The sequence below is a fragment of the Rhinolophus ferrumequinum genome (genome assembly GCF_004115265.2).
Source record: "Rhinolophus ferrumequinum isolate MPI-CBG mRhiFer1 chromosome 5 unlocalized genomic scaffold, mRhiFer1_v1.p scaffold_110_arrow_ctg1, whole genome shotgun sequence".
Classification (NCBI taxonomy): Eukaryota; Metazoa; Chordata; class Mammalia; order Chiroptera; family Rhinolophidae; genus Rhinolophus; species Rhinolophus ferrumequinum.
Window position 1 is genome coordinate 8,217,972 of NW_022680355.1, and position 25,034 is coordinate 8,243,005.

Consider the following 25,034-nt stretch of genomic DNA (forward strand, 5'->3'; position numbering starts at 1 on the left):
GCGTGGCTTGCGTGACACCACCTACTCTCCTGCTCGGCACCCTGCAACCAACCTCAGCTCATTTTCATCTGCATGCTATCCAGCCTTCACTACTCTCTGTCCTTTCTCTCTCCCGCCTCCAAGCTTATCAATGACCATAGCTTTTGCTGCTTAATCATCTCTTGAATTCATCCCTCTCCTTCATCCCCAGTGTCACTACCCTCCTTCTGTTTCAGGACTTTATAGTTTCCATAGCTTAACCGTGTAAACTCTTAACTAACTGAGCCGTCCTCCCTCTCCACCTCATTCCCTCCCTCCCTTCCTTAAACTGGTCTTTCTGGCTCCAGATTTCCCTCCCTCTCATTCGTTTTCTTTCTGAAACACAAATCCCATCCTGCCTCGGTGTTCGGGGCTCCCCAGTGCACTCAGAATGTTGTTCAATCCCCTCAGCATGAAGAATAATCCTTTGCCACGTGCCCTGCTTCTCGCCACCCGTTATTCTCACGTACTCAGCTAGAGCAAATCACAGGCACTTCCCTTTCACATGTTTCTGACCCTTTCTACCTCCTCACATCCTTTCCCCAAACTCTAACCTCTCTTCTGGAAGTCAGCTCAGTGTCTTTCCTCCCACCTTCCCTGACTCCTTACCGCCCAAGCTGGGCGTGTGCCCCTGTGCCCCCAGGATAATCTGTGCCACCCTGAATACTGATGCCGGTCAGACCATGGACTGTAATCTCTCACTGCTGGCTTGTCTTCCTCCCAGAAGGAAATTCTTATTGTGGCCACAGCTGGAATTAGATTAATGGGATTAAAACATAAAAACTGCTGAATCCCATAACTGATAGTGCTTAGCCCAGAAAGATGGCGAGAGGTCCACCTCCTCAAAGTTAGTCCCCAACTCAACTTGTTTGTAATTGCATCCATGGCTAATAAAGGGAACACGTGACTTACCCAGAGGCTTCTGAGCTTCCCCTTTCCATTCTTCCATTTCCTGCTTACCTCTTCCCCACACCCCAGATTTCCCTTCTTCCTGCACCAACACAATTTCTCACCACATGGTCTCAACAGATTCCTGCCTCATACTCCAGCCGTATCAAATCACAAACAGGTCCACAGACATATTTCACGCCTTATGCATTCCCACTCTGTACCCAGCTCTTCCATCCTCTTATCTACCTGGAAAACTCAGCTCTAGTGATAGGTGCAGAACAGAAGCCTTTCAGAAGCTTCCAGGTAGAGCCAGGCATCTTTTCTCTATGTGCATACTTCTCCCTATCACATCACCCTATCGTTTTGTCTCTGCCTCTAGATTTGATTTCCTCCACAGCAGGGCTGTGTATGTGTGTGTGTGTGTGTGTGTGTGATTTTTTTTTGGTGTCTCAGCAGTAGAGCAGCCAGCACCTGGCACCAAAAGACACCTGATAAACATAGCTGAATTAATTGATTTTGTGAAGGATATTGGAAATAAACCAGTAAATATCGGCTCTCATTTGCTCAACAAACTCTTGATACGCTTTCCAGTTGACAAAGCACTTTCATGTACATTATCACATTCTATCCACACAGTAAAGGAGACACAGAACGAAGGAGGTTAAGGGACTGGCCCAAGGGGCTGTAGTGGCAGAAATGGAACAGGAACCTAGAGTTCTAGATTCTTTCTGCTCAACAGTAATTTGTACCTATATTCAGTGTGGCTATGTGGAGTTCCTGTGCATATTAAAAAAAAGAAGAAGATAAAAAAATAATCAAACCGATTAGGGATCTGCTATATTTGTCTAGAATAGAGATGTTGAATAAAACTGTAATCTGAGTCATATATAATTTTGAATTTTACAGTAGCCTGTTAAAAAGGTAAAAGAAACAGGTGAAATTCATTTTAATAATACAGTTTATTTATCCCAATATATATCCCAAACTATTATCATTTTAATGTATAATAATTGATATTAAAAATCATTAGTGATACACTTCACATTTCTTACACGAAGTCTTTGAACTCCAGTGTGTATTTTTCACTTACAGCACGTTTCAATTTGGGGATTAAATTTGCATTGGAAACACGCTTTTCCTTTTGCTATTTTTTTGGGGGGGGTTGTTTTTGTTTTTTTTCTTTTTGTCTCTTTTTTGTTGTTCTGGGTTCTTTTGTTTGTGTGTTTGTTTCTCTTTTCATCAGAAAGAGAAAAGTTTTCATTGATCTATATCTAGAATTCATACAATTCACAGATGAAAAAGTAGACTCTCATACTCAAGTTATTCAAAATATACATCAAGATTTTCCAATAACTGAAATAAGTATCAGTTTTTAAATGTGAATTTCAAAAAAAAAAAGAAAATTACATATAATTAAAAATTCATTTCCTCCGTTTCCTCTGTTGCACTGGACACAATTCAGGTGTTTAGTAGCCACATGTGAGTAGTAGCTACCACTGGGCGTGCAGACCTCGAAAGCTGAGGCAGCATTTAACTGAAATGTTTAAGCTCACACAGCGTTACTCATGGGCCATGTTTCTTTCTAACTGGTGGCTTAACGGTGGGATTGTTTTTTTGCTTTAATTCCTTGTACTCCTCACAGGGAACAGTAAGATGACACACAACTTATCTCTACTAGTGACAGTATGGAGTGAATAACTTGAGAAACTTTTAAATCAACTGTGAGGTGTCCTTGTAGGTTATTAAGTGAAACTAGAAAGCTGAGATTTCATTTTTAACCTTAGCGGTTGATGCCAAGAAGGTTAAACTTGTCTGTTCACAGACTCCGTTGTTAGCTCTGTAAGAAGGGCATTTGCTCTATTACCGCTGCAAATAGGGTGAAGCACAAGAAAATGAAATCACTTTGCGAAAACCCGTGGTGGATTCAGTTATCATAGAATACATCTCCCAACTCTGACCCACAAGGACAACCATGTCTTGAAAGCACAGTTCTTGGAGGTCATTTTGTCTAAAACCTAAGAATATCCTGAATTACAAAATCAGGTTAAAATCTGAACCTAAACTTAGGCCCATGGTGCAACTGAGCTCTGGAAATGTGGCCAGTGCGACTGAAGAACTGAATTTGTAATTTTATCTAATTTTAATTAATTTTTATTTAAAAATTGATACTCGATTCCATTTGTGGAAAGCATGTACGTTTATTTGGAATGATTCAGGGAGGTAAATACACTTTTTCATCTGTAAATTCTGCCAGATTTTATGGACTTTAAATACATCCTCATTCTCTGAATGACTTAAAGAGTATTTTCAAGTGTGCCAGGCACTGAGCTCAGCAAAGGCAATGCCAAAGACTGAGATAGCACAGTTTCCGGCCTCGTGGGGCTTACAGGACGGCAGGGAGGACTTGACCCTCACAGAAAAGTGTTGCGAGAGCTACAATGGGGGCGGTACACAGAGCTAAGAAAGCACAAAGCAGGAGCCTCTGGCCTGCGTGCGCAGGGCAGGAACTGCTGGCTCCGCTGCATGGAATGCTCTGGGAAACCTTGATCTTAGTGACCAAGGGAATTCCCTGTTCTAAATGCAGATTTCCTGTGTAACATAAACCAGTTCATTCATATCCAGTAAAATGAACATAAGCCAACATCTGATCTGAGAATACGACTGTTCACTCTTAACAATATAATTTTTCCACAAGCATAGCTTTGGCCCCCTGTGTCATATAACTTTTTGATTCCTTACAATCAACAAGGTAGATATACCCATACATTAATTCAATTTCAAGGCAGAATCCTTATTCATTACTAGAGACTCTATCCAAATAATGGGAGAGATTAAATATAGAAATCGACTTTTCTTTACATCAGAGGACAAGTGGGACCCAGTGTCATTTCACCAATTGGGCTATTTCAATTTAAAAGAGTCATTTATCAATGTAAAAAAAATACAGTACCTTTTGAATGATTTTATGATTCTTTTCTGCCATCTCTTTCAAACTTATAATTTCATATTCTATAAACAAAAGGAGAAAGAGACCAACCATGAAATTACAAGCTTATGCCCTGCATTCAAACTGTACACCGCTGGCAGGCATGGTGGACGCAAGTCCTAGCAGGACTGTGACCTTCACAACTGCCCTTGACATTCACAGCCTTCCTCCTGCTGTTCAGACGGCTGGTCAGATAGGGATTGAGAGCTAAGTTCAAGATTCAAGTGTGGCCAAGGGCTGAAAGCTTTTCATTAGTACTTGCAATGGACCTTTTTGCTGTTAGTCACAGCTCATACATAGTGCTTTAGCAGGTGGCACTTTCTGACTCAGTAAGAACTACCAAAACCTAAAAAAGCATTATTGTACATTATTATACCATATCAGAAGAGAAATGAAACTACATTGGCATGGTATAATTTTATATTCAAAAGATATTGTAATACAAATTATTTTATTAATATTTTTCTATGTTTTTTATTGTTTACTTGTTGCTTTTCATACTAAAGACTACGGGCAACATTATATAATTAACATAGTACAAAGATAACAGTAAGTGAAGAAATACTTTCAAGCAATCTAAGTCTGTTGACTTAAATGCAACTTTTACCGATTTTTATGGTATGTAAAAAAAGCGGTGTAAGTATACACATGAAAATTTGTACTCAAAATCTGTACCAAAAATTGAAGATAATTAAGTAGCAAATTGTAGTATATTTTCATGAAGGACTAACTCTGTTCCTCCACAAAGCATACCCCAATCAGTATTCCTAAGTATTTAAATGTTATAAATTTTATGTAATCTATTAAGCATATGAAAAAGAAACTGGCAAAAGTTTCTGTTTATAATATTTTTAACTGAACTAGAGAGTTGACTGGCACATTTTTCAGAGGAGAATGCTTGGTTTGAAAAAAAATCACCCTAAGTTAAAATGGCATAGCTCAGGAGTATTAATTATAATCTTTATATATAAAAAATATCCTCTGTCCCAAGCAAGGAATGCCATCTTAAATAAAAGTCAAAGATAGCTATCAAAATGAAATGTAAATAACCAAACAAATGTATGTTTGGAAAAGACAAACACAGTTATGAATTATATGAAGTGCCCAATGTATAAATTTTTCTTAGAAATGACTTTAAAGTGTTACCTAATACTGCATTTTCTGCTAGATTGAGTTGGATTTCCTCTTCAAGTTCTGAAATGATTTGAAGCAGTCTCTCATTTTCTAGTTTGTACTCCAAAGTTTCCCTTTCTGGAATTGATTTTGCAGGGCTGCTCTCTTCAGCCAAATAGTCCTGAAAGATGGGGAATTCCATATTTCAAAGCAGGGAGCCAAGGATTTAAATATGCAACACAAAACAATACAGATACAGAAGAGCTATCATATAATTTTCTGAATTCTATTACACACTTATAATATGAATAGTAAAAAGGAAGGGCATTAAATAGAGCTTGCTGGAAGAAAGGCTGCAGTACATTCTGTACAAAGACCACAGCACATGGGGACATTTTATTGACAGGAATAATGCATATCATACTGTTTGTGTGCCCTCATCATTCAGGTCAATTCATTATGGAGGCTGTGTCCGGGGAGGCAGCTGGGGCCCCTCCACCCACACTTCCCTCTGTGTGTGTCTGAAGTGCTGTCCTCTGGTAACTAGGCAGGCTGGGGAGACCATGGACCGGCAGCGCCAGGGGGTGGCAAAGTGCACAGTTAAGGAGGGGGCTTGTTGCCTTTGTGGCATTTCCCAGTGTCAGCGCTGCCAGTGTCATGAGGAGCACATCACATGTCAAAGTGGTGACGTTTTCAGGCTGGGAGCCGCATGGAGTCCATCAGGCACACGGATATCCACACAGTTGGTTTTCTGCTTGGTGAAGGAGCCACCCAGAGGCAATTCATATTCTGAACATTAACGTGGCTTTGCATGCCTGTCACACTGGGGCTGTGCAGGCGTTTAATGCTATTGAAGACTTCGGTTTAAATCTCTATGCAAACAGCGATTACCTTGTAAGAAGGTTTCAAGATAACTTACAACAAAGGACTTTAAAGTTATAGTTTAGTAAAGCAAACTCATTTACATTTTTATTATGTGTGTCTTTTGTTTAAATCTTGCCATGTCCATTATGGGAGAGGCTTTTTCTTATGCCATAGAAGCTTATTGGGACAGCTACTCTTCTTTTCTTCTTCCTCTTCTTGTCTGTTTCAAAGCTATTGAAAACATCTGAATATACTCGCTTATGGCTGTCTAGATTTTACTGCCACACATTATTTAAAAAATTAAGATGTAATGGGTTAGAGAAGCTGGTGCAGAACTGTATGCTTCATAATGGTAAAGTATTAAACTGATTATGCTATCTCAAAATATTAAAGAGTATGCTTCAAAGTCATTGTATTCTGCTAGAAGAGATAGAAGGGTCCATATGCCTTGCTTCAAAATAATAGACACTAGAAATACTTTTGAACTTTAAAGTGACTTTTAAATGAATTATAGCCTGTTCTTTCTGCAGCAATGTCATGGCTGCAAATATGCAAAATAAAATCTCTCCTCAAAAACAAAATCATTCCTCCCAATATGCTGCTTTCCTTTTGGAATTGTACTTTTATTTAACTTTGGAGATGGCTGGAAATAAATTATTAAAATATTTTCCTCTGTGATCATAATGGTTTAAAAGAAAAATAAGTGGCTACAATGTTTGTAATACATTAATATATCCTTTAAAAACAACAAGCAATTTAGTAATGAAGTTAGTTATATCAGTTAATATTTAAAATAATGTTCTTAAATTTTGCACTAAGCCCAATTACAAATCTCCACAATTCTAATTCACCATTTCATTTAAATTATTTAAGCTCGGTTCATTCCTAACAAGAGCTAACAAATCTAATAGATAATAAACAACACTGTTTTCTTACTAGAGGAGGAATCCCAGTCATTAATTTCTTGTCCCACATGGTTCAATTTGAGATTATCATAGAGTGTATTTGTAGACAAAAAGGGCTTTTAAGTAACAAATATTTGTTTTAATAGGCAAGTTTATGCATCTATTTCCTAACAGTGGCAGAATATGAACATCCACAGTGGATTACATGAGCACCCATTATTATAAACTAAACAAGAACGATTTGAATGAATCAGATGAAGTGAAAAATTTATAACTGGTAGCAGCTAATACCTGAATTTCCTAAAAAATTTCATATAAAAGCAGGAAACAAGGAAAACACATTCAACTCAAAGATTTCTTTCTCCATAGCCATCTACAACCCCTACCTCCCAACCCCCCTCCCTCGCCGTTCTTGTAAGGTTAACCTTTAGCTCTGTCCCCACCATCTGTCAGCTGCAGGAACTGCAAGTAATTAACTATTCAGACTCCCACAGCAATGAGGACACTCATTAGCAAAATGAACAAAGGGACAGTTCTGGGCTGCTACGGTCATCTGTTACACTCTGAGTGGCAGGTTTTGTGGTGGGGTCCTTCTACCATCTGCCCACACTACTAGTTTTGATTTACTTAAATCATGAGACTTCTTTAAAATATACTAGGTTAATAAATCAAGGTTAGGAAGGATAGGATCGTTAAAAGGTGGTTAACTAGATGTAGCTATTTAAAGAAGAGAGATTGTATGTGATTCATGATCACACTGGAATGTTTAATTCATAAAAGACCTTGCCAATTTCAAGTTTTTCTATTACGCTGTGAAAACTAGGACTTCAGGTGGTGGCTTATGCGCTATTTATCTTGTGAAAAGTAACAAAATGTGCAGAATCACTGTTTCCATGTTTCAACACTGAAAACTGCTCTTGAAAGAATCTGAAAACTGGTATACTCTATAGCCTTGCTTCTCAATGTATGGTCCATGGACCAGGAGCCTCAGCATCACCTGGGAGCTTATTGGAAACGAAGAATCTCAGGCCCCAGCCCAGGCCAACTATCAGAGTCTGTATCTTAACAAGAGCTGCAGGTGATTTATACGAACAACAAAGCCTGAGAAGTACTGTAGAGAGCACTGCATGTGCCTTCTTAGCCATCTCCCTTCTGCCATGTTGGCGTCTCAATTCTGCAGGCTCCACATATACTCCTTGGATATCTCAATTTGACGCGGGCGGTGGAGTGGGGTTCTGATGCATGCCCAGGCTGCAAGACAGTCACAGAGAAGAGCAGGTGCTTTCCCAATGAGTAACAACCAGGAAAGTGGCATGCTGGGGCAGGGAAGCCCTGCAGAGCTGCCCCTCTTGAATGACAGCTCTGTTTCAGAACTGTCAGCAACCAGCAGTTATGTTCACCCATGCGGGGGTTGCGTGAGTGATGGTTGCACAGCTCACCCATGTTGGGATAAGAAAGAAAAAGGAAAAGTCTTTTCAAAAGGACAAATCCAACTTCAATTAAAATAATGTAGGTGCAGGCGTGCACGCGCACGCACACGCACACATACTCAAGCTAGCCTGCTTTAGAAATTCTCAAGGGGATTTATCAACATACAGCTTGCCACCCTGATAACTACAGTGGTATGCAGTTAAGTCACAATGGTTTCCTACAGAACTGAACCTGAAAAGAAGCTCAGCCTTTGAACGAAGTTGCTCTCAGCATTAAGAATGTTCTGACCTGGAGAGATGAAGCTTCTGTAACTTGAAGATCTTCCTTTTCTGATTTCCACTTTGTTATAAATATAATGTAAACTACCTGTTTACTAAACTTTCCATTTTCTATCACATTCTTATTAGGTTTGTTTCAAAAACAGTCCTGGAGAGATACTGGGACTGCTTATTAACTATAAAGATATTTATGTAATTTGTGTTTATTCAATTTGTTTCAAGTTTTGTTTTCTGTTTTTTTTTTTCATATTTCCATTGGTATTTGAAAATTTTCTAATTGTTTCTCCAAGTTGTTTTCCAAGTCTAATTTCAGATTATTGGTATCTCAAGCTTTTTATACCACTAGAGGGAGCAGTTGTATAAGATGACATTTTAAAATTTAAAAAAAAGGAAAAAAAGATGTACTATCTAGAATTTAAGCGGTATGGAGTTTTAGGAAAGCCAGTTCTTAGAGGATTAAAAAAATATTTTTCCAGAGTTTTAGTTTTATAACCGATGATCTGCTTTTGCGGCATTCATGTCCTTCTTCCTGAAATGCACACTAGTACCGCTGTGCATTGCCCTCGATCAAGGCGGGAGACCAGGGCTATACGTTTTGTTTGGGTCCTAAGGAGCTGGGAGAAATGGATAGACCCAGTTAATCAGGTGTATCTCACCCTCCTCAAATCTTAGGGTGTTTACAGAAATACTGACTTGGTCTCCTTGGGGACAAATTACAGTGGGGTAACCGGGGTCTTCAGGATGTCATCCTGAGCCAAAGAACACCTGCTTATACAAGAGCAGGATGGAACCTTCCACTTCCTCTTTTCTCACAAAGCCACCTCCCATCCTCATCCAGGATGTCCAGACAGACCAGTTAATGGGCTGAGAACACTTAGAGGTGTAAACATTCCAAGAAAGACTTCATGTTTTAATGTAATAAGCTCAATTACTGAATTGGGATTTCTCAACAGGACTATTCAGTGTATTTCGTGGAATTGTAAACCAGATGATCCTAAGGACTTCTGTATTTCCTCATAATGAGAACTAGAATTTATTTACTTGTCTTTCTTCAAAGAACTGAAAGCAATTCACATTCAGTACAACAGGTATCTTTTGCATAGCTCTCTCTTAGCCAATTTCCATTTCACAAATGGGGAATAAATGGATCAAAATGGCCTTGCCAATCTATGCTGTATATCTTTGGCCAAGCCAGGATTAAAAGTCAAAACTATTACAGTTTTCTAGGCTTTTCTATTAAATTATTTCCCCCTCAAAATAGGAGTAAATATAGACCCAGGAAAAGATTTTAAAAAGTAAATGCAAAAATTGGATGTGCCTCCTCCTCCAAGAACATGTAAAAAGAATTAATATTCAATGTTATTAAATCTGTGCTAATAATACTTAATACTATATCACATAGAAGATGCTCAGTTGTGTTGAGAACATAAATGATTCTAATAGATTAAACAAAGCAAACATTCCTTCACTAGGTAGTAAACGAAGTGCTTTAGAATGGTACACATTTAATTCCTTATCCCTTCTAACTTCAAAGTTTTAATTGCGGGATTTAGATAAATCATAGATTGTACTTAAAGGGACCAGCAACCCACAAGAGTTTCTTCCTAGTTCTAACAACTTGATTTATAACTTCTCAGACTTTTTCTGTACATATATAAGCATGCATCAATATTTATGTGTATACACACATACATTAATTATAATAATGTACATCATATAAATATACATTATAATCGTATATATGTGTATATATGTATATATCTTTAATTCTTCCTTCTGTGGGCTCAGCTGGACCTCGGGTTCACAGTCATCTTTACCATTTCCTGGCTGTGTGCCTGGGGGAAGTTACTTAAAGACCTTGTTTCTGCTTCCTCATCTGTAAACTGCTCTGTGAGATGAGAAATCTGCCTGGAGCCTAAGAGTTGATATTGAATAGATTGTTATTCCTCCAGCCTCTCTGCAAGCCGCTCTTATTCAAAGATCAGTTTCTTGCTCTTAGAACCTAAGAATAAAAACCCCTTTATGGCTGTAGACTGTGGTTGGGCTGGGATATCTCGGTGGCTCAGAGCTGACTTGACATGAAAATGAACTCGCCCTCAGGGTCCACACTTTCCAGAGTCCTTAAAATTCTCCTTGACAGGAGTATAGGCTCTCCTTTCTGCTCTCTTTCCATTTTCGTTCCCATCAGTCCTTTGAGCAGTAAAGGTCTCCTGGTTCCCATTGCAACAGACAGAACTGGGGGAAAACCTTCTGAGAAACTTTCTTAACATTTCTCCTTAAGGTCATCCTATTCCAAATTGGTTTCTCCAAAGCCTCTGGCTTGGAGAGATGGTTTTGTGTCTTTCAAACTATCTGGACTGCAAAAAAGGGTGGGAATCTTCAGAATTAAAACAAAAATCTACGTGCTCCTCTAGAGTGGAAACATTTGTGCAGTGAGAGATAGGTTATTTTATTGCCATCATAAAAAATATTGAGAACAATTATATTGCTCCTATTTATAACTACCATGGGTTTTCTAGAGTGTGCCATTGAGCAGGAAAGGGTTGGACTGGCTTATGTTGTGGAGAGATGCCCAAGACATATCACTTGTATTTCCTTTCTTCCTAATCCAAGCTTTTAGATAGTTATAACTTTATTGACATATATTAAAATTAATTATTGTTTGCTTTGAAACTTACAAATTTTTGAAATCCAAATTCTTCATAGTGTTCTAATTCTTCTCTTAATTCCTTAATCACCTCTTCTTTCCCCTTCAGTTTTCTTATCAACATATTTATTTTGACAGTAGGTGATTCCTGCCCGGAAGCCATCTCTTCTTCCACCACAAAGAATTTCTGGGGGGGGTGGGGGTGGGGGAAAGCAGCATTAAAAATCATTCAGTTTGCACCACCAGAAACTATTTCATGTTCTTTTTAAGCTACTGTCTTGTAAGTTATTTTATTTTTGTAATTTGCACAAAGTTTTTAGTAAAGAACTATTTATATTGAAAGATGTGCTGAACTATCATGGACTATACCGTCGTATTACCCTATAAAACACAAAGCATGATGTCTTACTCTAACTGCATCAGCCCTGCAAATAATCAGCCCTGCAAATAATAATAGTAAATCTTAATAGTAAATTTACATCATGATTGTGAATGCCCTACTTCAATCTTCCTCCAAAGGAAGAGTGCAAATATTTGAATATGTAAAAAAGGTAGTAAACGAATTTCCTCATTGGCTTGAAATGAAGATGTGGAAAGAAGGAAGTACCATTTCTTTTTCCTTTTTTTCCCCACAGAAAAGGTTTGTCGAACTTTAACATAGGCACACCATGCTTCATTTGAAAACTTAGGAAACTGAGATTAGAGCAGAGGTCTATGCATTAAAATTGAATTTTTTTTTTATGAAAAGCTGTGGATAATGAATCATTAAACATAAGAAAATAATCTTCAGGGTCTATGGGCATAATCATCCTAAAATTATATAATTCTAACATATTCACTTCTCTTCTCTCTGCATGGAAAAAAGATGGCTATATTTGTGCTCTTCCTAAAAATCCAATAAACTGTTTTTTGGTAACTCTAATCAAATAGAGATTAAATGAAAAAAATCCACTAGTTTGAAATGAATTCTTACAGTATTCGTTGATACCATATGTCATATATGGCATTTGTTCATATTTTAGTTCATTTGATCTATATCTCAAGCTTTTCCCATGTCATTAACATTTTACATAAATGTAATTATTTATGGTTGTGTATCATGCTGCTCTATAGAAATGCCATAATTTATATAATGATTGTAATATATTTTTTAAGTTTACCATTATACTGAATCTTTATACATATATTTCTGTCCATATTTCTGATTTTCTCTTGGCATAGATTCCAAGAAGTAGAATTCCTGGCCAAAGCATATGAATGTTTTAATGGTCTTGATTCATTTTATAAATTTCTCTTTAAAAAGATTGTCCAATTCATATTCTGCCTTGAGGATGAGGATGTTTACCTTACTACACTCCCTAAACCATCATATATTGTTATTTTTAAGTCTTTCCTGTGACAATATATATAGTATTTTATTTTTGTTTTAATCAGCATGTGTTGCTCACCATTCTAGATGAATTTTTTATATGATACTAGGTATTTATGTTTTATGTTCTGAAAGTACTCAATTCTAATAATGTGCTATTTTACTGAGAACTCAAAATATTTTTAGAACTTCCATTGATCTATTAATCCGTTTTATCGATTAGTTGTACTATTTTCATTTGTTAGTGTACAAGTACTATTTCTTGACAGCCTGTTTTAAACACTTAGGTGCTCAAACACTCTGCAGAGGCCAAGACGCTAGTGCCTTGGGTGTTATCAGGCATCTCAAATTCAACAGGTCCCGAGTTCACCATCTTCACTGTCATCCTTTCTCGCTTTCCCCATTAACCGTAGCACAAGCCAGAAACCCATTTTCTGTCATTTTAAGCCCCTCTACTTATTCACCAACTCACCAAATCTGTTCAATCCATATATAAATCCCTCCTGAACCCATCCTCTTATTCCCTGTCCCACTGCCATCCGCAGTCCTTGCGTGGTTCGCCTGGGCTATTATAATAGCCTGTTAACTTACCTCTCTGCCTCTCCTTTTGTCCCATCCAACCAATCTCCACACCGTGGCCAAAATGATCTTTCTAAAATGCAACTCTCCCCATCTCCCACAGGCTGCCAACTCCCTTAGTATGGTGCACAAAACAGCATGCTTCATAATCTGCAGCCCCCTTACCTGGCCACTAACTCATGCTAGTCTTCTCTCCCCTTTCACCCACCCAAACTGGGCATTTTATCACTACTGATACTCAGCATGCAATATCTCAGAAGCATCGTGTTGCTACAGGTCTCTATGCCTTTGCACTTGGAGTTCCTAACCCACCTAACAAGCTCCTACTTGTCAATCTAGCAGAAGGCATTAGAGTAGGCTAGCCTAGGTCTGCAGACCAGCTCCACAGTCACTTACAGATTTGTGACCCTGAATAAGTTTCTTAGACCCCCTATGTCTGTTGTACTATCTATAAAATGGGACAAACAATAATAGTACCTGAATTGTTGTGAGAATTAAAAATGATAATGTATGTAAACAGTGTCTACAACACACTCAGCTCCGAATTAAGTATTATGTCTTAGCTTTTCTGATTGTTGTTACTGTCTGTCATTCCAACCCAGGTGACACCTGCTCTGGGAAGCCTTCGCATCTCCTGCTTTCCTGCCTTCCACCACTGTGTTCTTTCTATACCTGGTCAATACTCTTCTAAGATCACTTTATTATTTGTTTGTTTGCTTCCTAATTTTTATGTTCTGAACGTGATGGATTTATTTGACTCTTAAAAAACAGCAAAAGATGCTTCTGACAGGCTGGCCAAGTCATCTCCTTTACAACATGGCAAAAACCATCCCTGGGAGCTCATTTAAGCTCCCATTAGGAGCTGCACTGAGACGCTGCATGACTCAGCCAGCCCTGAGCCAGCCCTCCCATAGGAAGGGCCGGTCTCGCTGGACTTCGGGGAAGGGAGGGTCACAGTTCTGTGGAAAAACAAAAAGTTTCACTTCTGACATTTCATAAAGTAACTGTCAGGCCCAAACACATTGGCTTCATTTCTCTTCCTCTCCAGAATGTTTCTGATGTTTTACTAATGTTTATGGAACTAGCTGGATTCAAGACAAGATGAGAGGAAAGCAGTTTTACTTTCAAATCTTGTCTCCTGTTTCTCACCTCTTAAAACTCTCAGGAAAATGCCACGACTTTTTATTTATTTTTTATCTCTTAGCTAACAACAAATTGTATAAAGGAAAGAAAGGTAAGAAGAAAGCAAAAGCATAAAAACAAAACCCCATGTCCAGTCCAGCCTATTCTTACCATCAAAACCCCTGTCCTCCCCCAGCTTTGGCCTCCCTTAGACTTGACAGCCTTCAGAGAAGGAAAGGGACTGAGACTGGCTTCCTTTTCTGGTATCAATAGATTTGGTAAAGTACCAATAAAAAGATTTGACCAAAAGATTTGGTTAAATACTGTGAAAGTATTTTTTATGTGAGAGTAACATTTAAATCAATAGACTGAGTAAAGCAGATTACCCTTTGTAATATGGGTGGGCCTCATCCAATCAGTTGAAGGCCTTCAGAGAAAGACTGAAGTCCCAGAGGAAGAGGGTATTCTGTCAGCAGAGTCTTCATACTCACATGGTGATATCAACTCTGCTTTGAGTCTCCAGCCTGCTGTCTTACCTTATAGATCTCAGCCTTGCCAGCCCCTACAGTCACGTGAACCAATTCCTTAAAATAAATCTCTCTCTCTCTCTCTCTCCTTTCTCTCTGTCTCTCTCCACACGTCCTGTTGGTTCTGTTTCTCTGGGGAATCCTAATTAATACAATATCTACATCTGAAGACCCTAAATTCACACCTACACCTTCAGTTCAAATCCAACACCACAGCATTTATTATGGCCTGTCTCCTTTTCATAGTATAACCCATTCCCCCTTCTCTGGCAGTAAGAAAACTGACTCCCATGATGCTCAATGCACTGATGATTTCTTTGCTTGATCCTCCCTTCATGTAACCAATCTCCTGAGCGCACTGTGTCACTGAGAGCTTGGCTCTGATGTAGAGGAAGAGGAAGAGGGAGGAGGCAGGAGCATGTCTTTGGTTTTTTAATTCACAATGGCAAGAACATTTATTTTTGACTTTAATTTCTTTGGTCCTACAAGAAGAAACAATATTTGTATCTTACCTTTACCATGGGCATTTGAAAGTGAGAAGGAGTTAATATTAAAATCTGGGGCATAACTGTTGGCTTTTAATTATTAGAATCATTTTGTGATATCATTTAATATCATGGGCAAAACCTCTTGACAGACAATATCAGACAACATAGCTGGATAATGTTGGGTGAGAAATAGACTAAGAAGTAAATTCTCAGTATTGGACACAAAGTGACCTTAGAGTTAAGTGTAATAATGCACTCTTTTAACCAGATGCCGAGTCTTCTGGGGCACCGGCAATCTCATGATCCCCAGAGGAGCAGCGGTTGGTATTGGGGGGCTGCATCATGAAGGTGGGAGCAGGGCTTTCCTCTACCCCAGGGTTCAGACACACATCTAGTTGATCATAGGCTACGTGTTTAAGTTCAATGTGTTAAGAGAAGAAAAACCCAGGGACGCTGTTTCCTTCAATGTGTAGTGACATCCTCTGCTCAACTGTCTGATTATGACCTTGGAAGAAGAAAGTTGGTCAATCTTGGCGAGCCCTTCCTCCTCCCTTTCTCTCTGGGGTAAGCACTGCAGGAGCACGTGCTCTGCCTTGGCAGGAAGAGACCTGCCCTGCTCACTGCTGCCCGTGATGAGAGTCAAGTCTGCCTAATTCTGGGCTTTGGCACTGGATAGCTGGTTTTATCAGTAAAATAGATGATCTCCATCTGCTGGCTCCCTGACTTTCTTTCTTGTCTGGCCCAGAACCTGGTTGGGAAACCAGTATATTATTTATCAAGTCTCATAAACACTCTAAAACTATTTATCTTTCAAGGTTGCAAATCTGAGCATGTCATGAAAACTGCTTAGGATTCTACAGTGATTCTTTGATGTCTTGGACATAAAATATTAATTCCTTAGCTTCACTTTCCGGTGTCACTTTCTCCAGCCCTCTCATCTTCCAGCCATCCCTGTGACTGGCAGCTCCCTGACTGCTCCTTGTACATTAATGCCTCCCTGCTGTCAAGTAGGCCATGTTCTTGGCTTCCTCCCATCTTCCCTCAGCTCAGCAAATATTCATCATCCTTCAAGGCTTAATTCAAGAATCACTTCCTCTTGAAAGTCTTCCTTGACTATCCTCCCAACCTCCCAGAAAGACTTAGGCACCCATCAGGTGCAAACCTCTATTATGGACGGGAATTGTCGAGATTCTCATCTCTTGTGACCACTAGATTATGAACAACTTGGGTGCAAGGATTGTTTTTGTCTCTGCTACACAATCAGATGATGGATGGATGGATGAATCAACAATTGAAGGAAAGAACAGTTAAAAGCCCTCAGCCTTATGCATTGCCTTTGTTCTAGGAAGTTTTTGCTAGAAACTCATGATCTATTTCCAGTACCATGGTGTAGGTCAAGCTCTCTGGGCACATTTCTTGCTTATTTTCAGCCCTTTATTCAACAAACATTTCCTAAATACCTATTTATATCAAGTTCTCTGCAAGGAGCAGAGTATGAAGATGAATAAAACTCAGTCCCTGGTCTACAAGATCAAAAGTGTAGTGTAAAGACCAATCCATAAATGGGTGATTGTGATACAATTCAGTGTGTCAGTGATCCAGGACAGAAAGCATTCCAGCAAGAAGGGACATTATGTGAAAATTCCAGGGCAGTGACTAATAACTTGAGGTGTGCAAAGGGAGGCAGGTGATTGCACGTAACTCATATTGCTGGGGGGTGAAGTTTTTGCCAAGAAGTGGAAAGATATAAGTATGAAGAGACAGAAGGGCCTCTGGGCCATGCTAAGGGTTTAGATGTCATCTGATAGGTATGGAGGAGATGCTGAAGGGTTTTAAACAAGGTCAGGATGTAATGGGATTTGTTTTGGAAAACCACTCACTTGACTGGGCAGACAATGGACTTAACGAGACCAGACTGGACAGGAAGGTAATAGCTGTAGGCCAGGTAAGTAGTGCTGACAGCCTGAGCTAGTTCAATAGCAAGATAAAGAGGATGGATTTCAGAGGTCCAAAACTGGCAGGAAATGATGGCTCACCAAAAAATGAGGATGTGTTTGTTACCAATACTGTGCCACACTTTTACCACAAATTTAGTGCTTCAAAACACATACGTGTGTTATCTCAGTTTTTGTAGGTGAGGAGTCCAAGCAGGGCTTAAGGGTCACAAGGCTGCATTCAAAGTGTTGTTCAGGGTGATAGTCTCAATGGAGGCTCAACTAAGAAAGAATCTGCTTCCTCACTCATTCAGGTTGTTGGAAGAATGTACAACCTTATAGCTGTAAGACAGAGGGCTTCAGTTTCTTACTGTCAGCCAGAGGCTGTTCACAGTTCTTTGCCCCTCAAATGTTGGGGCTCCCTGACATAGCCTCTTGCTTCCTCCACGCCAAGAAAGGAGAAAGGGACTCTGCAAGACTGCAGCTACACTCTTACCTCACATAACCATTGCAGCTCCTTTGCTGTATTTTATTGGTTAGAAACAAGTCCCATGTCCCGCCCACACTCCAGGAGCCAAGGAGGGTGATCACATAAGGGTGTGACTACTTGGAGGTGGGACTGTGGTGTCCAGCACAGGGAGAGACTCCTAGCATCCCAGCTGGAGAGCCTGACTGGATGGTTGTGCCACCAACTGAGACCAGGAGACCAGGTGAAAAGACAGAGTTAAGGGGAAAGATGCTTTGTACATGTACAGTTGGGTAATGGTGAGTTTGAGGTGACTTATTTTATAATTCTTTTCGTTCATAGACTTTAGTTTTTTGCCATTTCATCTAGCCACTTTTCTTTTTCACCCTCTTTTCAACATAAATCCATTTATAAGGCTCACAATCCAAGGAGATGCCCACCGCCCTTGGCAGAAACCCATCTTTGTTTCATAAGTCAGAGTCCAAAAACTGTAATCCCCTCCAAATACCAAAATGTAATGCTTAGGAATAACTTAACTGTATGAAAAAGATGTACAACCTACATAAATTAAATTATAAAACTTTATTGAGATACATGAAATAAGATTCACTTATGTGAATCAAAAAATATTCTTGCATAAGAAGACTGAATATTATAAATAATACAAGTTCTTCCAAAATTTATGAATAAATTTCTAATCAGTTCAATTTTTTAAAAATGCCAAGGAAGGCTTGTTTGGAGTGGAACTAAGAAAAAATTATTTAAGTTTATCTGAAAGAACAAAAAAGCAAAGGCATTTTTGAGAGACAATGAAAAAAGACCTAAACTTACCAGATATTAAAACATATTATAATTCCACAAATTCCCATAGGTACCCTTGAGATAAACCTTGATATTGTTGACATATAATGAGTGTTAAACAAGGAGGCCATTAAACTGAGGTGGTTCTAATACCTTAGCAGCCTAATCAAACTAAACCAAAAGGAGTAAACACCTCGAGGTTAAGGAATCAGAACCTAAGTACAACCAATCCCAAACAGCCAACTGGACTTTTCCAAATAAGGCAAATGCTTAAGTTATAGCCAATTAAATAGTTTCCTTGGGAACTATAGTTTCCTTGGGAGTTCCAGTTAAGGTGGCAGAGCAGATAAACACTATGCTTACTTTCTCTCTCAACCACATCAAATTTACAACTAAACTACAAAACAACCATTGTGGGGACAGAGCCCCAGAGAGCAGTTTCCAGGCTCTCGGCCTCATGTGGAAAGGTGCTGGCTCAGGTAGTAGATGGCAGTCGGCTGTGGCTGGTTGGCCATCAGCTGTAACCATTGAGCCATTGGCCACTAATATAACTGCTGTGGCTATGGAGGAGAGTTGAGAGTTGAGGAGAGTGGAGGAGAGTGACGGAGAGTCGAGGAGAGTCAGTCAGTTGGCAGCAAAACGGACAACAGGTCGCACGTCGTGTGAACCCAGCCTCCAGTGAGACCATAATGGTATGACTTCCCTACTTATGGCTCCGTGGGTGTTCCTTTTTGGCCTAGCCATATCCCACGTTCTTATGTGGGGAGCGGGAGCAGAGACCCCGCAGGCCGCCCCGCACAACAACCATCATTGAGAATTGTCTGAAATCTTGCTGAATTAAAGCCCTACAACTAAGGGCATACAGAAGAAACCACCTCGAGACTGGTAAGGGGGGCAGGGACGAGGAACAGGCTAGTCCCACACCCACATGTGACCATTAAAAATCGGGAGAGATATATCCCTTGCAAAAGTCCCCTGTGAAGGAGCAAGGGGTCCCAGTGCCACACCAGCTGCCCAGCTCAGGCTTCCAGTGTCAGGGAGAGAAGTCTCCATAATTTCTGGCTGTGAAAACCATGGAGATTGTGGCTGAGTGAGACAGAGGGCAGCTGAAGTCCCAGGTGCTCCTCTTAAAGAAACTTGCTGATGGACTCACCTACTCTGAGCTTCAGCACTGGGGCAGCAGCTTGAGAAGCGACAAGGATATACAGGAGGGAACTGAGTTGTCTGGTTTCAGAAAGAGGGCTGGAGGGGCAGTTTTCTCCCAAAGGAAGGAGCTGGTAGAAGCCATTGTTTCTTTGTTGAGCCCTCCCCCTACCCAGCATGCAGACACAGGCAGCTGCCATATCTGAGTCTCCTTCAAGCTCGCTGACACCATTCATTTGCCACAGCTGGTGATTCTGAGACCCTGCCCCACCCAACTTTCTGGCACACCCAAGCTGCTTCCAGTGGCTTTTCCACATGAACCACCTGCCTTGGCTCATGTCGCAGACTTTCCTAGGGTCTCTCAAAGATTCATGGAACCCAGACGAACACCATCTGGCTTGAGCATGTCCTGTACCTCTGGCTGAGCAGCCCTGAGCCCGGCACTAGTGGCAGCTGTCCTTGATTCTTGGCTTGGCCTCAGGAGGCACTTACAGGCACAGCGTGAGCAGTGGTTATCCGTGGATTGCTTTGTGGCTCCTGCTAAGTGGTCTTGGCATGGGGCATAGGCTGCAACTGAACTTGATCTGCAGCAGGTGACCTCCTGGATGGCCCTGGGGCTGCGCACCCAGTGGCCAGCTTTGAAACAAGATGGAGCATCACCCAGATGCCTCCAGGACAACACATCCAAGGAGTAGACTGGGCAGGCACCAGAATTCTGCTGAGGCAGATGCTGCTCTGTAGGGTCAGCCCCTGTACCACAACTCCTCCACTGTAGTCATGACCAGTCCCCTCAACAAATGAGCCTGAGTATCAATCCCTCCCACTGATGTGCAAACAGCAATCAAGGTTCAACTATAAGAGAAGGAAACATACAACCCACACAAGGGACACACCTGGAGCACCTGGCTAAAGTGACCAGGAAGACTGAGCCCCACAGGACACCTACTACATAAGGCCACTCCACTAAGACTGGGAGACATAGAGCCCTACCTAATACATAGAAACAAACACAGGGAGGTGGCCAAAATGGGGAGACAAAGAAACATGTCCCAAATAGAACAGAAAAAAGCTCCAGAAAAAGAACTAAACAGAAAGGAGACAAGTAATCTACCAAATGCAGAGTTCCAAACACTGGTTATAAGGATGCTCAGAGATCTCAGAGAGAACTTCAACAAAGAGATAAGAATCATAAAAGTGGAGATAGAAAACATAAAAAAGACCCAGTCAGAAATAAAGAATACAATAACAGAAATGAAGAATACATTACAGGGAATCAACAGTAGATTAGATGAAGCAGAGGATCAAATCAGAGATTTAGAAGATAAAGTAGCAGAAAACACCCAGTCAGAACAGCAAAAAGAAAAAGGAATCCAAAAAATTGATGAGAATTTAAGGGGCCACTTAGACAACCTCAAGAGTACCAATATTCACAATATAGGGGTAGCAGAAGGAGAAGAGAGAGAGCAAGAAATTAAAAACCTCTTTGAAGAAATAATAATGAAAAACTTCCCTAACCTGGTGAAGGAAACAGATATCCAAGCTCAGAAAGCACAGAGAGTCCCAAACACATTGAACCCAAAGAGGCCAACGCCAAGACATATTGTAATTAAAATGTCAAAGTTTAAAGACAAAGAGAGACTGTTAAAAGCAGCAAGAGAAACGCAGTTAGTTACCTACAAGGGAACTCCTATAAGACTGTCAGCTGTTTTCTCAACAGAAATTTTGCAGGCCAGAGGGGATTGGCAGGAAATATTCCAAATGATCCTTGTAGGAAAAGCAAGATCCTACAACCAAGACTACTCTACCCAGCAAAGCTATCATTTAGAATAGAGGGACAGATAAAAAGCTTCCCAGACCAGAAAAAGCTAAAGGAGTTCATCACCACCAAACCAGTGTTACAAGGAATCTTAGAGGGACTTCTCTAAGATGAGGGGAAAAAAATCAAAATTATGAATAATAAAATGGCAATAACTACATGCCTATCAACAATTACTTTCTATGTAAATGTATTAAATTCTCCAAACAAAAGTTAGAGTAGCTGAATGGATAAGAAAATGAGACCCTTAAATATGCTGCCTACAAGAGACTCACTTCAGATCGAAAGACACACACAGACTGAAAGTAAAGGGATGGAAAAAGTTACTTCATGAAAATGGAAACAAATAAACAAAAAGCTAAGGTAGCAATACTTATACCTGACAAAATAGACTTTAAAACAAAGGCTATAACAAGAGAAAAAGAAGGACCCAGTAATCCCACTTCCGGGTAATTTATCTGAAGAAACCCAAAATGCTACTTTGAGGGGATGTGCTCATCCATGCAGCATTATTTGTAATAGTCAAGATATGAATGTAGCCTAGGAGTCCCTGAATGGATCAATGGATAAAGAAGAGGTGGTACCTATATACAATGGAATATTACTCAGCCATAAAAAGAATGAAATCTTGCCATTTGCGACAATGTAGATGGACCTAGAGGTTATTGTACTGAATGTGGTAAGTCAGACAGCAAAAAACAAATATATGATTTCACTTATAAGTGGAATCTAAAGAACAAAATAAACAAACAAAACAGAAACAAACTCATAGTTATAGAGAACATTTTGATAGTTGCCAGATGGAAGTGGTTTGGAGGTGGGTGAAAAAGGCGTCAGCATGAAGAAGCACAAATTGGTTGTTACATAGTAGTCATGGGGGTGTAGGGTATAGCATAAGGAATACAGTGAATAGTATTGTAATAACTATGTATGGTGTCAGATGGGTACTAGATCTCTCGGATGATAGACAGGAGGGGGTTAGGGGCAGGGTGAAAAAGGTGAAGGAGCTAAGAAATACAAATTGCTAGTTACAAAATAGTCATGGGGATGTAAAGCACAGGGCACATAGTCAATAATATGTATAGTGCATATAACTATGTATAATGCAAGGTGGGTATTAGACTAGTCAGGGGATCACTTCTTAAACTACTATGCTGTACACCTGAAATTAATATAAAATAATATTGAATGTCAACTGTAATTGAAAAATTTAAAAAGGGGGGAAGATAAAAGGGAATAAGAGGTTCAAAGTTCCAGATATAAAAATAAGTCTTGGCGATGTAATATACAGCATAGGCAACACAGTCAATAATATTGTGATAGCTTGATGTGTTAGATGGTTGCTGGACTTGTCATGATGCTCACTTCTTTAGCATAGGGAATATAATTAAAATGTAGTAATAACTATGTATAGTGCCACGTCGGTATTGTTGAATAACTATGATGTACACCTGAAACTAATATAATATTGTATGTTACCTATATTTTAATAAAAATATTTTTAAAAAATAGTTTCCTTGCTTTGCCTCTACCTTTTTTCCCTATATAACTTCTTCCCATAGCTCCTATTGGTGGAGCACTCCTAACCACTTCCGCTTTGACACTGCCTGATTCGAACAGATTTTTGTTCAATATACTCTTAACATTTTTAATATGCCTCACTCAGTTTATCTTTAAACACGAGAAAAACATTACAAATAAATGGAAAAAGAAAAGATATTCAATGAATGATGTTGGAAACATTGCTTATTAATTTGAAAGCTACGGACATTCTCCCTGACTTTTACTACTCCAGTCTTTCCAAGAGCTTTTTATAAGCTCTTAAATCCCTTTAGTAAATCCTTGTGTTTAAAATACCTAGTTCCTGTTTTCTTATCTGAAACTGAACTGATACATTTCTAAAACCAAAAATAGCTAAATTAGGTGTGTTTTAGAAAAATATTTTCTTTTATCTGTAAATGTGGTACTATAATATCACACAAGAAATTATTTTAAATGTTAAATGGAGTTAAAAATTTGCTCCATAGCTGTAAATTTCTTGTGTCTGTATTCCTAACTGATCTGCAGGGGGCAGCAGAGAGTAATTTACACTTAAAAGTTACCTCTTAACCAAAAGTGCACACTTTGTTTTTTCAAACTCTACCTGTCCTTTCTTATAACTAGGCCTTAATTAGGAAGGCTGTCTGAGGTCATGCCAAAAAGCCAAAGTGAAGATTCAAATAATCATTTTGTATCATTAAAACAATTCTTAAATTAGATAAACCAACTAATCACAATAAATATACTGTTAGCTAAGCATATTTAACCAGTGCATGTTTATGAACTGATGACTAGAAAGTGAGACAGGTTAGTTAGCATGTTGTTAGGTAAACAGGGAAGTCCCTGGTGGAATAAACAAAAGGCAGCCATATCCTAAAACTCCACGTTCTGGAATGTCTCCTTCACTCCAGGACAAAGATATGAGGTTAATAAATTATCTCACAAATCCCTTTTGGCTAAAGGAGCAGACCTGATAAATAGGAATGTGTTTGTTAATCCCTTTAGGGTGGGCAAATAGGACAAACCTGACAGACGAATCCCATTAGAAGGTGCCAGTCCCCTTCTCCAAGCAGGCAAGGGAAGGTATAAAAGTAAGAACTTTTGCCTCAGTCATTGGGCAATCTGGTCAGGACCCCCTCTAGCTTTGAGAGTTGCAACTCTTTACTCTTTACTTTTAATAAACTATCCTCTTCTTAAAACTCTTTGCCTATCCTTGGTCCGTGTTTCCATTCTTTGGTCTTACGAGCCACGATCCTGGCACTCACTCACAAAGAAAATATCTTACATCAAAAGCATTTAATCACGTAAAGATTTTATAGGGTATCCAATAGACACTTGTCCCATTAGGGAGACCACCTCAGGGATGATGTAGATGCCTGATCACTGCACTGTACACCTGAAGCTGAAGCTGGACAATAATGAATGTCAACTACAATTTTACATATATATACGGATGATGGAGAAACTGACCTAAAATGGTTCCCTGCCACATGGAACTGATCTAAAACTGTGGCCCGAGCAGAGAGAGAAATCCCCAGCCTAAGCCCCAGCCCACTTCCGCATGACCCCCTCCAAGCCACACCCCAAGCCAATCACCAGATGACACCTACCCCTTCCCCAACTCAAGGAAGTCCCCAACCCATAAAACACTGCTCACAACCTTGCTAGGGGCTCAGTATTTTGGGAAAGATCCCGCTGAGCCCACTGGCGTAATAAAGCTGACTCTCCTAACTCTCTGAGTGCCGCTTGGGTTCTTTCCGGTCCTGGTATCCGTAACATGGATAGTTACAAGAAGTGGAGTTCAGCATTAGGAATAGAGACAGTGGAAATGTAATGGCTCAGTGCGATGTCAGAGGGGTAGTGGATGGGGGAGGGGGGTTATCACTGTATGAGGGATATAAATGATAAATGTCTATTAGTCTGTTTTGTGCACCTGAAACTAATAAAAAAAATTTTATTTTAAAAGTACTTAATCACTTTAGGACTTTCTACTCCTGGAAGTATGAATAGTATATATAAAGATTCATAGTCACTTATTATTAGTGTCCCAAAAATTGCTGAAGACAAAAAGGACTATGAAAGCATGTTCAAAAAATTCATGGAATTCTGACTTGCCT

At 39.6% G+C, this 25,034-nt stretch overlaps 1 protein-coding gene across 1 annotated transcript in view; it reads right to left on the reverse strand.

Moving 5' to 3' along the window:
- The window catches only part of C5H10orf67 (chromosome 5 C10orf67 homolog), a 109,964-nt gene that overhangs the window by 65,047 nt on the left and 19,883 nt on the right, over nucleotides 1–25,034 (reverse strand). Inside the window, exons 6-8 of the mRNA XM_033100524.1 lie at nucleotides 11,165–11,320; nucleotides 5,042–5,189; nucleotides 3,860–3,918 (exon numbers count right to left, since the gene is read on the reverse strand). Of these exons, the coding sequence (XP_032956415.1) occupies nucleotides 3,860–3,918; nucleotides 5,042–5,189; nucleotides 11,165–11,320 (363 nt within the window). The remainder of the gene's footprint in view (nucleotides 1–3,859; nucleotides 3,919–5,041; nucleotides 5,190–11,164; nucleotides 11,321–25,034) is intronic.